Consider the following 14,819-nt stretch of genomic DNA (forward strand, 5'->3'; position numbering starts at 1 on the left):
GTACGCTATATAGCTTGGAGAGGGTAATGATTTTCTTACAGACACCTGCAATTTTGTAAGTTGTTATCAAATCTGTTATGTATTTGGGAGCAGATAGTGAACGATGCATAGACGAAATTTCCCAGTAATCACCCATTTGATTTCTTCCATCCTTGTAGGCAATTTTCCCCTCTCAACATCACCCACAGGATACTGTGAAGGCAAAAATGACGCATAGAAAATACTACTGACGAATCTGAGCAACTTGAAATTTCTAAACGGAGCAATCAAGTAACTGAGGATGTCATTAAATGCTGTGAATTCAAATATACAATTCTCGTATCGGGATACAAAGCAATTTTAAGGGAACATTATAGTAAAGACGAAATGTTTCATTAAGTATCCCAGACACAGGCACAAATGTGCGAAATCAATAAATTATAAACTTTTGTTAATGTCTTTGAGTGTGGTTTGCCAGGCATTTGCCTCTAACATATTTTAACAAAATACTGTTTCCCAACTGTCTCTTAAAGGAATTGATGAGAATCCAAAGAATTTATGGTGACTGCACGGACCTACACAAGAAGGTTAGTTTTGTAATCGTGCTGCTAGCAGCTTGCGTTACTGAGCTTCGAGACAAGTCTTCAGATACTAATGTAGTATTTCAGGTAAAGCTCGTATATCCTTTCAGCTATCTTGTCATATGTTGTCACTTTCTCCGTGTATTTCAGTTGCGAGGCATTTCCTCACTTTTCCATGCACTCTTTGGAGCAGTGTTCATCGTTGAAATCGTACATTCTCTTAATACAAGTTAATTTTGCTACAGTACATGTGGTACTTCTTGACGTAAGCAATCCGTATGTCGAAAACGTTTGTTTAACGGGAGAAGTGTCTATACACATTAAGAGGATATGTAAAACAAAGGAGTGAGACTAAAAGAGTGTACAACATAGTCTGCAACTAATGCTTGTATTTAAAATTTGCCATTATATAATTTTCCAGCTGTAATGCTTCAACGTGACATTCTTATAAGGCTGTGGTTGTTATTGTCCAAACATTGCCTTCATATCTAAGATGATATCGGGGATTCAGACGGTGACGGCTATGACGAGGTGATCCTGGTGAAGTAGGGCAGCGTGTTGAGAGGCGCCGGGTAGTCGCGGAGCCAGGTGGGGCCCTCTATGGTGGGGTGCTCGGGGTCCACCTCGTCCCTCCAGGTGCCCTTTGGTAGGTAGATGTCTCGTGCGGTGTTTTTGTGGTAGATCACCGGCGCCACAAGGATGTCTTCGCCCAGAAGGAACTCTGCACAGAAAGGAAACAGCTTGCCACTCATACTGTGCAAATAACTGCTGCGTATTGTAACTTGTAAGGAAATACACTAGTGAGAAAATAATGATTAGAAAATTTATTTAATGAATTAAAAATAATAATAACCCATGTTTATGTCCTGTGAGCGTTTCCAGAAACATCTCACGGACTATATTGCATTAATATTTCAAATTCACCAATTAGTAACTTCCACTTTAAAATCCTCTCAAAAGGAAAGACGTGGAACAAATTTATGACTGATAGGTGTGCTACATTTTCCGGAAACAATATTTAGCGTGTAACATGAGCCTAGGACAAGATGTAAAAATTTAGGATAGTGTTTAAAATTGTTTTTTCTGATAGTTGGTACACAGCTGAGGAATATCTAGTTATTCATTCTGACTTGTCTCTCTTCATGTACTTAGCAGACTCATTTGTTTGACAATCACTTATTCAGTCATACCTTCATTTATCACCTTCGATAGATCACCTCAAGAAGAAGAGACATGAAGTATGTGCGGTGGTTTACACTAACACAAGTGAAGCGACTCGTAAAATCATAATCTTTAATATCTTTATCTGCACATTGCTTAATGTTGTTGATATTTTACGTCATCTAGTATAAACTTGTAAACAAGAGGGAAGAGTGCTGTTTTCAAATAGCAAATGCATCCGCAATTGTATTAAAACTCTGTTGTTTAATTTATGTAGGTACCACAAAATATACGCCATTGCACTGGTACTTTTCAAAGAAAATAGTTACTTTCATCAATAGTAAAAGATGCGCGATTTCTATACCCAACTACATGTCGTACATTTCCACAATAAAAATTAAAAAGGGCCAGATACGTAACCCCTTCACTAGATAATCAGATAATGTGTGAAAATAAAAGATAATGAGGTTTGTTGTAAATTTCTTTCGAAATGCTAGAGTTTCCCAAACTCTTGCTTAATCGTACAGAGGAGCTGGTTGCATTTAACAGAATGTACCTGTACTTGTAAATCTCTACAAATACATAACATTTACACGACAATTACTTTGTCCCAAATGCTGTAATTGTGCCATTCAAACTTCAGCAGAATCTGAATGTTATTTTCAGCAACAATAATCTATCAGGAGACAATGTAATCGGAAATAAACGAACGAACTGCAGTATCTGTAAAGGGAATGAGAGAAATTGGAGTGTAGACCAATACATTAGTTCTTAGGTCTGCAAAACATGCAGAGCTAAACTCTATTATGTTATCTACTTTTGACACCACATTGATATCCAGCTGGAGTTTACACACAAGTGTATCAGTCATTGTACGAACACTAGTGTCTACTTATGGAGCTACCAACACATATTTGCATATGTGAAAATGGATTAAAAAAGTGATTGTGAGAATATGGCATGAATTGTTTGCTTCGAACTAGTGCTATAGAGTTACTGTCTCTACTGATATTAAGGCTGATATTAAAAGTTCCGTTGTTTTATTATGTCGTCGACGAACACGAACCTTTTTAAACTGTCTTTAGGAAGGGAATATACCAACTGATGTTCTTTAGTGTTGTCTGTTGGAGCCATATACGGAAAAAACCTGTAGAATGAGCATGACGAAAGGGAACTGAAATAATATGGGTGATACCGTCTAAATGAAACAACTTGTGTGACCCTGGCTGCTTATATTCGTTTCACATATCGGGGTGTCACAAACTGAATTCGTGTCCTGACCCAGAAAAAGTACAGCCGCCATACAAGATGAATAAGAATCAATTTCTACTACAGGAGTTTAGAACAGGGTGAAGAGTGTAACGCACATTCTGTCCATATGCATTTCATGCATTTGTGTTATTAGTATCCTCTCTATACTCCACGTTATTCTTTGTGGGTAATGGATGTGTCAGCGGCGGAATGTGGACTGAGAGTAAATCGAAGAAAGGCAAAAGTAATGCGATGCAGCAGAAATGAGATCAGCGAGGAACTTAATATCAGAAGTTGAGATCACGTACAAGACTAAGTGAATGAATCTTGCAGGCTGGGCAGCAACATAAATCGTGGTGGCAGAGCAAGGATGTAATGAAAAAAAAAAGACTAGCATTGGGCAAAATGGCATTCATGGCGTAGAGAAATCTACTAGAAGTATTACACATAGGTCTTAAATTGACGAAGAAATTTGTGACAAAGTACGTTTGGAGTACTGCACTGTATGGAAGCGAAGTACGGACAGTGGGAAACGCTGAACAGAAAGGAAGCGAAGCACTAGCGATAGGGTGCTACAGAAGAATGTTGAAACTTAGGAGGAATTGTAACGTAAGGAATGAGAAGGTTTTCCGCAGAATCAGTGAGGAAAGGAGTATATGGATAACACTGACAAGAAGAAGCTGCAGTTTGACACGCCATCTTTAAGACATGCAGGAATAGCTTCCATTGCGCCAGAGGGAACTGTGGAGGTTAAAAACCAAGACAAAGGTAGGAATAGACCTAGAAAATAAATTAGGACTTAGTTCGTCATTGCTACTCTGAGATGAAGGGATTCGCACAGGAGAGTAACAGGCTGATGACTCGAAATGGAAAGTTTGGTACAGGAGAGTGACCAGATTAATGTCTCCAAGGAAAAATAGGCAAGAAAGACCCACTAGCTGATTCATAGCTTTGTTCATATCACTGCAGAAGAAAGAGAATAATCTGCTGAGAGAGAGACCAAACAGAAACTAAGGTATCAGCCAACAGAAGTCTAATGTGCAGCAGATGACAACAGCGCCTTGCAAATCAGATTTAAAACACTTCGTAATTCACAGAATTTTATCTTAGATCTGGGAAGACGCTTGCCTCATCACCCCGGCTATAGAGAGCTTCACAGTTTGATTGAATTTAGATGTATAATGCGTTACATTTGCTTGTAGGTGATGTACATTTATTGTGAAAGTATGACAAACAAATCTGTCACGCAAACGTGGTGAGTACTTTAGAATGCAGGAAGGCAGATAACACACACTGGTGGGACAGAGAAAGTCTGCGCTGGTACCTGAGTCGATGGTCTGTGCCGTGGAGTCTGTGGGGTCGAGCCACCAGACGGGCAGGTTGACCGGCGTGCCGTCCTCCACCGCCTTCTGCATCAGCTCCAGGATGCGCGGCGCGTACTTGGCGTGCAGGTCAGTCAAGTTGCGGGCGATCTCCAGCGTCTGCAACACGGTCGCTAGTGACAGCCTTCCGTAAAGTGTCTACCTGCTGGAAGTAAACCTTAGGAAGTACTCTGGAGCTAACGAGAAGTCTCGCTCGATTTTTATATTCTCATTTGAAATTTAGATATCTGTAAAATCTTCAGTAAGAGTGACACTTCTCCGAAGAGACCAATGAAACTAGTCTGACATGAGGAATGGCTACATCTTCTCAAGTTGGCTCAAAGATAATAACGCCTAGGTGCTAACAATACCATTTCCATGCGCGACGCAGTATCACCGCAGTCAGAAGAGAACACAGTTTATTGGGCTATCCACAACACCGCTTTTCTCTTGTAGACTAGCCGAAGTTGTCACACCTGCGGGCCGCCAGCGTAACTGGCAGTCTGTACAATTTTTTGAAGTTTGCAGACGGCATCAAGTGTACAGAAATTTTCAACTCCGGCTACTTAGCCAAATAATACACACCTCCTGCCTTTCCCGTTAGTTTCGTTTTACCAAATTTGCAACTCCAGCAAGAAAACTTCCAGAATCAACTGCTTACTGTGTCCATCTCCAGGTCTTCCTCTACAATTCTTGCCCCACAATTCGCTCAAGTACTAAATTGGTGATCTCTATATGTCTCCAAATGTGTCCTCTCAATCGACCACTTCCATTAATCAAGGTATGCCATAAATTTACTTTCTCCACTATTCAGATCAGTACCTCTTTACGTAGGTTACATTATCTACTCATATAATCTTCAGACCCCTTCAGTAGCATCACATTTCAACGCTTCTGTTCTCTTCTTGTCTGAACTGTTTATCTTTCGCGTTTCACTTCCGTACAAGGTTACACTCAAGACAAATACCTTCAGGAAAGATATCCTAACACTTAAAATAACTGTCGATCTTTTTCAGAAATGCTTTTCCGTCTATGGATAGTTTGCATTTTATATCCTCTCTCTACTTGATCCGTCATGCTATTTTACTACCCAAATCGCAAGACTCATCTACTATTGTTAATTTCCCGTTCCCTAATATACTTCCCGCAGCATCACATGATTTAATTCGTCTACATTCCATATCCCTTGTTTTGCTGTTGTAGATGTTCATCTTATATCTTTATTTCGAAACACTGTCCATTCCTTTCAACTGCTCTTCCAAGTCCTTTGCTGTCTCTGTCAGAATTACAATATGGTCTATAAACCTCAAAGTTTTTGTTTCGTCTTCCTGAACTTTACTTTATTTTCCAAATTTTTCATTGTTTTCCTTTACTGCTGGCTCGATGTACTAGTCGAATGTACACCATTACGAATCATTACTTAAAGTTCATGCCCCTCGAGTCTTATAACGGCTGTTTCGCTCCCTGTTTTTCACCCGTAATACTTTCAGAATTTCGAAGGGCGTAGTCCAGTCGATATTGTCAAAAGCTCTCTCCATATCTACAAAAACTACATCGTCGCTTTGCCGTTCCTTAACCTAGTCGTTTCTTCTGCAGTCTGCAGTCAAACATAAAAGATACTGAATGTAATTCACAACTACGAAGGTGACAGCCTTAAGTACATTAGTAGCATCCAAATAGATGGATGAAGCCTGCAATTGGTCCCGAGTCACTCGATGCCTCGCATGTCAACGTGACACGTTATCTATTTAAATTGTAATTCGAGAACAATCCACAGAGGAGTCCAATCGCAAGCAAGGAATTAGCTGTTTAGCGGGCTATTACTAATAGAGGAAACAGATGAATGCATCTTGTAATAGGTGTGAACGCACCTCGTTGTCGTAGTCCCACGGCGTGTAGGAAAATTTCACAACAGGCATGAAGACTGTGGCTTCCAGCCAACGCAGGAACAATTCGCTGGATGCCGGCTGGTCGTTCTGAACTGAACCGCCGATCATTTCCGGCAGCACGAAGGGGTGTCCGACCAGGTTGATCTGCAGCAGCTTGGGAATGAGCGTGTCGTAGCCGCCGTGGCCCGACCAGGAGTTTAGCACGATGTCCATGAGGAAGAAGTTGGGCAGCTTCTGGCTCTCCACACCCGTCTGTATCGACACCATGGAGCCGAACTGGGCGATCGTCTGCGCGAATGCGTCAGAGTAGGCTATCGGGCTGACCTCCTTGGGCTCTATGTTGGCCGGCTGCGGCAGGTAGTCCACCTCCCCAGCGGTGAACTCGAATCCGTCGATACCAGTCTCTTCTAGAAGCGCCTGGGAACAGTGAAGAACCAATACATTAGGAGACAAAATGGAAAAAGCTGACCTACCTAACATCGTGTTGGTCCTTCTTTAGAGCCCAATACAGCTCCTATTCTGTCATACATTCGATACCTCCATAGTAGGTTTCTAGAGGTTCGTGCCACCAGATCTCTGCATTCAGTGCCCTACAATTAAGGATCTGTGGTTGGCGGACGAGGAAGAGACACCCGTTAGCGCCACAGAAGTGATCCAGCAGATGAGGCGAATCTTGTGGCCAATACATTAAGGGGGGTAGGACGTCAAACCGGCCGACTTGGAGCAGGAGAGGCACCACAGGACATTTTATTTTCTACTGTCTACACTTTTACAAATAAATTCATAAAACTTTGTCAGCATGACCAAGAAGGATTCAGGATTCGCACTCATAGCAGTGAAAGTGCAAAAACATAACAAAACAGATTTTTGTTAGCTATGAAATTTCATCATTTTTTCACTTACTGTTGGCTGCATTTGTTGCTGTGGGTACATTTTTCTTCACACGTTTCTTTGATGAATTTTGCACAGCATACAAACCATACTTACAGGTGTATGAAACACTAGAATTTTCCCAATCTATTAAAAACTGTGGTAGAAATTGAGATAATTAACTATAAAATTTGATTTTTTTCTAAACATAAAGTTTAAAACGTAACAGCTCATTCATTTTTCATAAATTAAATAGATTCTAGAGTTTCACACATCTGTAAGTATGGTTTGTATGCTGTGCAAAACTCATCGAACAGTCTCTCTTACTTATGAAGAAAAGTGTACCAACAGCAACAAATGCAGCCAATAGTAACTGAAAAAATGATGGAATTTCACATGTAAAAATAATTATTTTGTAATGTTTTTGAACTTCCGCTGCTACGAGTATGAATCCTGAATCATTCCTGGCCATGCTGACAAAGTTTTATGAATTTACTTGTAAAAGTATAGACAGTGGAAATTAAAATGTCCTGTGGTGCCTATCCTGCTCCAAGTCGGCCCGTTTAACGTCCTACACCCCTTAGCGTGAGTTCTGTACCACGCGCCTCAGGTCACTACAGTGTGGTACTGAATATGTTACACAAGCATACAGGAGGAATGCCATCGCCGTCTGGGAAGGTATAAGGCATGAAGCAGTTCTATTCACGAACGAGCAGCTGTTAAATGGATTATGGCGTATCTAGATCTGGAGACACCCTTCCCAAGTGTAACAAGGAAAGTAATTCACCTGCCCATTTCAGACGTTTCCTTTGGTCCACAGTGTAATCTCCACGACCTGTTGCTAAATCTGAACCTCAGTACGAAGGACGTGCAGACGTCAGGAGCCACTGGACATGGAGATAACTCAATGGCAACAGTTGAATATTTGTGCCGGACCGCACCTCGAATCCGGATTTCCGACCTTAGGCAATCTGTCGCTGTAATCGCTCGGGCTATCCGAGCATGCTCTACGATCGATCAACATTCTCAACTTATCGCACACTACTGACTAGCAACCCTGTCCATTTACCTCACACACAGCTTCTTGCATTCCTGCGAGAGGTTCAGATCCTATTGAGTATCTGCACTAAGGGTATCATAGTAATAACCCTCACAGATATACTACATAATATGAGTAGAGACCATATACATTATTATATATTTATGCCAACAGGCTGCATACAATTCGGCTGAGGTCGAACGCATGCTGTCTCCTTTACGAAGCCCTAAAATAGAAAGTCACTTGGCATGAGACCAGAAGGGCTCCGTATCCATTTATAAACATGTCGGACCAGACACCACTTTTTTCGAGAAAACGGCAGTAAATCTCAGTATTTCGGGGGAGGTTCCGACAGTAGGCGCAAATGGACAATGAGGTAAGTCAATGGTGAAAGCTAAAATTTGTACAGGAGAGGGAAAAAGGCAGCTGACGTCGTTAGCTCTGTCGAAATACAGATGTCTGTGATCTTGTCTTATATGATATCCCCATGAGGATGCGCAGAGGGTCAGAACCTCTTGCGGCGATGTTCCAGGATGTTCTGTAATGAATCGGAATGTCCTGAAATGTTCGGGAATAGTCTGGAACATTTTGGAAGATTCCAGAATGTTTGGAAACATGCCTGAACATTCCAGAACACTCTCGAGTGTTGTGCAATGTCCTGGAAGATTGTGGGCTATTCGAAGGCTTTTTGGTGAGTTCCTGAATTTGTCACTGTTAGGGCTTATTAGTTACAAAGTTAGGAACCGAAAAAGTAGTGTAGTGTGTGAATAAAAACACACAGTGGAGCGTGAGTAGTTAAAATGATACGGTAACCGAATATAAATGGAAAAGAAAATGTGAAAAGTGTGTAATTATACTTACTGCAGTTGTTAATAAAAAGTTGATTGCATTTATATATTAGGCAGTGTCCAAACTTCGAAGAAAAGGAGATCTTACCAGTTGTGAGGCTAAACGGCGAAAAAAAAGAACAATGAAGAAACGAAACAGACGAAGAGCGCCAAGCACATTTAAGTTCCCAACGAACGACGATAAGCAACGTGAGAAGCAGAGAAAATGAAGAACAATGAAATGAACGGACTGGAGAAATATGAATTGCCAGAAAGTAGTGCAGTGAGTTAGCAAAAACAAACAGTGAAGTGTCAGCAAAGTGGTACAGTGACTGAATATATATCTTACTAAATAGGCGACCGGCCTCATTGAACTCAACAGTGATTTCTGCAACATTGCCACTGTTGAGGACGCACTCATCGACCAAATTTAACATAATATGGTTCACGACTGTACTAATCCGGACGTGCTTTTTGGTAACAAAAAATAATATTGTGGACGTTATCAACTTTAAGATTAAAAAAAAAAATATTCCCGGTGAAGAGAGAATATACAAATCGAACTACACGATGGTAAAAGTTGAAGAAAATGTGAACTTCCTTACAGTATTTCTAAACTCTTTTCCAAATGCCACGAGTGCCATTACACTGCCTTCGACTTAAAACTGGGTCTCCGATCATACTACTCAGAAATCTCAGCTCACCAAAACTGTGTATGAGAACAAGGATGATCGTGAATCAGCTATCGAATAACATCATGGAAACCGAACTTAGGACTGGGAAGTACAAAGGACACACAGTATTTGTCCCAGAACACCACTGATCTCAACTGAACTGCCCTTGCACTTTAAAAGACTCGAATTCAAAGACTCCAGTAATGTAGAGCAATACGTTCTAGTAGATCCCGCTTGCATACCAACTACATACGTTTGCTTATATACTCACCAAGAGTCGGTTCGTCCACCAGGATACTGCATCAGGATTGGTGAAGTCGACAGCGCCAGCAACTTCATTCTGAAACTTGGTCTCGGTTTTACCATTCGCGTTGGTCACGAAGTAGCCTTTCTCCAGTGCCTCGGAGTAATACGGCTCACAGCCTTTGTTTACAAAGGGATGATTCCACAGCACTACACGGAACCCCAGATCGTGAAGATCGTCAGTGAGCTTCTTTATGTCGGGAAACTTGGTGGTGTCAAACGTCTGGCTTCCGTAACAGGTCTCCCACTTTTGATCAATTTCGATGTGGCTCTTGTTGAAACCATGGGCAATCACCTCGTTGGCGAGTTTCCGCACCGACTCCTCAGTAGTGTTTTTGCCGTATCGGACCAAGGTAGCCCAAACGGGACTCAGCACCATGGAGTCGTCTGGGATTGCAGTCGGCTTGCCTAGGTAGTTTTGGACAGCAAACTCGTGGGCCTCCCTGGCGTCCTCGAATGAACACAGGTCCCACTCCAGCAGGTTGTCGGCTCGATCGGCTGGGTAGGGAGACTTGTTCTCAGCAGTAAAACAGATAGCATTTACTGACTGGTTTGTATTCTGGTTGATGAAAAGAGGGACGTTCGAATGAACGTAGACGAATCTGCCGTCGGAGAAAAGCCAGTAGCGCACGGCAATGCCAGCTTGTATGCTTTGGTCTGTAATGTACGGGAAGTTCTCGTACTTGGTATCCTCGATGAGAAACTTTTGCTCTCTCTTCTCGATCCCGCCATAGATGTGGCTGGTCAAGTGGTTCTGACAACTGGTGAGCACCGTCTGGGGTGTGCTGACCCACTGCCGGACACCGAGGCAACGACCTTCTCGTCCTTGGCGCCGGAAGGCGATTTTATGGTCTCCAAAGTAGAAGGATTCTCCGTTAGTGCCTCTCACATGACGTGGCGCATGTGAGCGCTGCTCGCTGCTGATTGGGATGTAGCCGATTTCCACTTCGCTGCCATCTGCAACAAGTCAGTAACCAAACAGTGCCTTCAGAAATAGACCCTTATTTTTAGAATATTAGTGAGAATGCAGATTGGTGAGTTACTCTAGCCTACATTCTCGCACACGATTTCTAACATAACAACAGCAGTATGTACGTGCGTATGATGTGGCTCTTCGTTATTCACATTATGGATTTATACCACTTTCAATAAGTGAGGAGACACCATGCAGTGAATCTGACATCAAAATGCGGTTAGGCGTAGTTAGACATGTTGCTGCCGATAATATCAATTATTTTGCTTAGCTGATACGCTGACAATGGAAGAAACTGAGAGATACTGATAATAAAATTTATGCTGGAACACATATTAAACATTAATGTCAAGTTAGTTCACAATAGCGGGAGGTTAGATTTTGTTCACCTGCAGTAAGGAAAGTACTGACATGACGTATGCGAATATGTAATTACGAAAACAAATAAAATTTTCAAGACAAATTCCACTGATTTACTATCAGAAAGTTTATATTGTTATGGATTAGGCAGAAGTAAAGAATTGTGCAATCGAAGTAGATTTTATACTTCTTTCAGAAAACTAGGTTTGAGATTTAAATTAGCCTAAACCCATGGTACAATATGTTTAGACAGGAGAAATGAAACTGATACAAAATGAAAACTGTGCACTTTTTAGTGAGGAAAAAATCTTTATGTACTGTGGACTTGGCTATTATAAATATCAGTCATCTGAGGATTTTAGAAAGTTAACCTACATTCACACGTGTGACGCATAAGGCTACTTGTTAATGTTCCAGTACCTGAAAAAAATTTCATAGCTATATAATTCAGAGACTGGCAATAGACATCATCATGTACTGTCCCTTTGCTGGATTTAGTCATTTTGCAGACAAGAAAATACTGTGAAACCACGTAGTATATTAAGAAGGGGCAGCTGTCAGTGGTAATAATTTTAATGGAAGCTTCTTGCTGCAGTTAATATAATAAGTAAATGTAAGCTGATCTGCTTTTGGCGGTACGTTCTTTGTTTCCTTCAATTACAGACGGACATTTCCCTGTATTGATACCACCTTGCAATCATTTTCCACGAAGTGTGGTTTGATTAAGTCGAATAAGTGCGAACAGACCGTCATCTCAATATTTTCTGTCGCTGAAACAATAAACTCAAGACAGTAGAAAGTATTATTTTCATAGGTACTGGTTGGTCTCCCTCACACGTTTACCTGAAGTAATCGCTGGGTGTCAGCACAGATCGTGTCGTTTGGTTACGCTGCGAGTACAGAGTCGCGACTCTGCTACAGCTGATACCAGCGAGCCGCGCGGCAGCGGTCGCCGGCCACTCACCTTTGTGGGAGAGAATCTGGACGCGGCCAGCAGCCTCGTCGTAGCGGGTGCTGAGGCTGGCTGCGGCGGGAGCCACCAGCAGGCCGAGCGCCACCAGCAGCGCCACGGCGGTCGCGGGCAGAGCTGGAGGCAGAGGAGAGTGGCGCGTCGTCAAGCTCAGAGCATTCACAACAACTGCCACAAAAACACCTGGCATTTTGATTCTACTGTTCCGCGTTATCTGGTGAGGAAACGAGGGGCGATAACATCTCTGGGATCATGTTGTTTCCTAGGTCAAACAAATACATTTCTCTGCTTCACTTGGACGCCCCCTTGAGTACGATGCGGTATTTGTTGCCCTGCGATCCCCCTTCGAACCATGGCACACTCAGAAACCTCGAAGAATCCCATACGATCCTAAACAGGTCTACAGTATCAACCGCAGTCAGACGCCCTCTGTCGGGCCCCCTTGAATCTACGACATCCACCTTCTTGCGTGAATATTACTTGTACTTGTGTTTGAGCAGAACACAAAATGTTAACAATATCATCTGTGATTTCCTGTGTTAGTCTAGGGATGAAATGGCGCCTACGTTACACAGCGGTCTCGAATCGTGAATAAGTGACGTCGTCATGCTGATAACAATTCCAACGTAAGAGCTGCAGGAGATGGTTTGAACCCAAAAAAGACAACGCTCAGTCGCTATATTCTTGGCTGACTATCTGGACATTTGTGCATTAGGAGATTATTTGTACACGAAAAGGACAACACTCGGTCACGAAGTGTTTGGTTGGAATTTCCCATGTCAGTGTAACAGGGTATAATATAGTTGGAAGTACGGTAACGGTGTGCTTGTCTGCTGGTCGAATATATTCAGGATATTAATAGTAAGGTTAGCCCTCATACATAGCATCATTGAGACGAATACATATCGACCTATGTACTGAATTCAAACTAGTGTGCGACTGCCCACAATAGAGACTCTTATTACAAATTTAGTCTCGTTGTTAGCAGTATACCTAAAAGGCGAAAACTTTTAAAAATTGACTGACTTTTTGTAAGTTTCAACGTGATGTTCTGTTTTATAATGATGTCTCTTACATTTATTTTATGTTTTGTACAATAGATTGGAATTCATCACATTCGTGAAATATCTTTCTGAGAACACATAATAATACATAATCTGATCCTGATTTATGGGAACCTTTGTAACAGAATAATACTGCAGAACTACGTATATCCATTATTCCCCTACTCCTTCAATAGCCCCCTGGTTCTGTAAAATATCGCCTTACAGCAGGTCAGTGTAATTCTCCCTATATCGGTCATAACTACGGAAGATCAATATGAGTACGCATTGAGATCGTACACAATCCCATAAAAAGATGAAACATCCTACCATGACAGAGATTCTAATTACACGATTTTGTAGTACTGCATTTTAACGAAACAGAAGTCGTTCTACCCTTGGTGTGAGTTCCAGGTTACCTAGGATTACAGGATAACAGAATAGAACAGAAAATATGGGTGACTTACTTAATTTGGCCATTAAAAGGCGCCTTGAAGAGACTGTGCCACACATACTCGGCTGCTTCCCGTTTTGTATGAGAAACATTTGACTCTAGATACCTTTGACTTAGGGCTGTATGGATAGCGATCCTGTACCTCACTAAACATCGTATAAAATTATATTTTACCAAAATAAAGTCCGGCTTGCCAGCAGATTTTTGGTGGGGTTGGATATCGCTCATAGACGTTTTCGAAGCTTAAAAGAAATATTAAAAAATTTCCATTTCTTCCCGTAATCCAATGGTAACCAAAGGGAAATACCTGTAATAAACTACTCAGTGGCGAATATCTAAAATAGTGTCTTACTTTATTTTTCAATCGCATTTCTTAGCTACATAGAAATGGTGTTTCCGTTCACGTACTACTTACTCATTACTCTCTTAAAATTATCCATCATGAGAACTGTTACTAGCCTTATGAAATAACTGCACTTAAGACATCAGACATGAAAGTGCCACCCGTACTTGTGCAGGTTAGATGCAAAAGATTTTAAGAAATCACTACATGAACTAAATGCATCGAAAATGTCTTTCAACTAGAAATAAACCCTAGAATCCAAGCCTTACAGTAATCTACAACAGTGCCACCCACAGGGGGCGTGAGCTCACCTTGTACCATCCTAGAGCTCGCTGTGAAGTGCAGTACTGCTGCAGCTGATCTCCTGGCGTGAAGATTCAATACATGGCTTATATATATATATAGTGAAATTTTGTCCAAAGCTGCAAGTAACTTGCACATGAAGGACGCGCTTATCGCCGCCGTGTTTTACGATGAACTCTTAAGATATGAATACTCTCGAATCGCGTTTCGTCGCACTCCGAGGTAACTTATCAGTATAATGTGATACTTAACGTGGTCGGATAAAAGCTTTATCGTTTGCTAAAAGAAAGAAAGATCGTTAAGTTATAAATAATTTGCTCTTTTTTAACACAAAGGTAAAGTAACTGTTATCTGAACGAAGGAACGCAGTATTCTGGTTTCCTCAGTGGAGTAAAGTTTCAGCTGGCGTGACGTCACAATCATTTTATGCTTTGTGTC

At 41.5% G+C, this 14,819-nt stretch overlaps 1 protein-coding gene across 1 annotated transcript; it reads right to left on the reverse strand.

Annotated features, from left to right (window-relative positions):
• Positions 1 to 929: 929 nt before the first annotated feature.
• Positions 930 to 14,526, reverse strand: LOC124622489 (myogenesis-regulating glycosidase-like). Its single transcript, XM_047148203.1, has 6 exons — positions 14,390 to 14,526; positions 12,233 to 12,355; positions 9,904 to 10,892; positions 6,205 to 6,639; positions 4,297 to 4,453; positions 930 to 1,281 (listed from the first exon to the last, which is right to left on the reverse strand). Exons 1-6 carry the CDS (start codon positions 14,517 to 14,519, stop codon positions 1,082 to 1,084), a joined length of 2,034 nt encoding a protein of 677 aa, XP_047004159.1. The 5' UTR covers positions 14,520 to 14,526; the 3' UTR covers positions 930 to 1,081.
• Between the last annotated feature and the right edge of the window lie 293 nt (positions 14,527 to 14,819).

The sequence above is a fragment of the Schistocerca americana genome, chromosome 7 (genome assembly GCF_021461395.2).
Source record: "Schistocerca americana isolate TAMUIC-IGC-003095 chromosome 7, iqSchAmer2.1, whole genome shotgun sequence".
NCBI classification, from domain to species: Eukaryota; Metazoa; Arthropoda; class Insecta; order Orthoptera; family Acrididae; genus Schistocerca; species Schistocerca americana.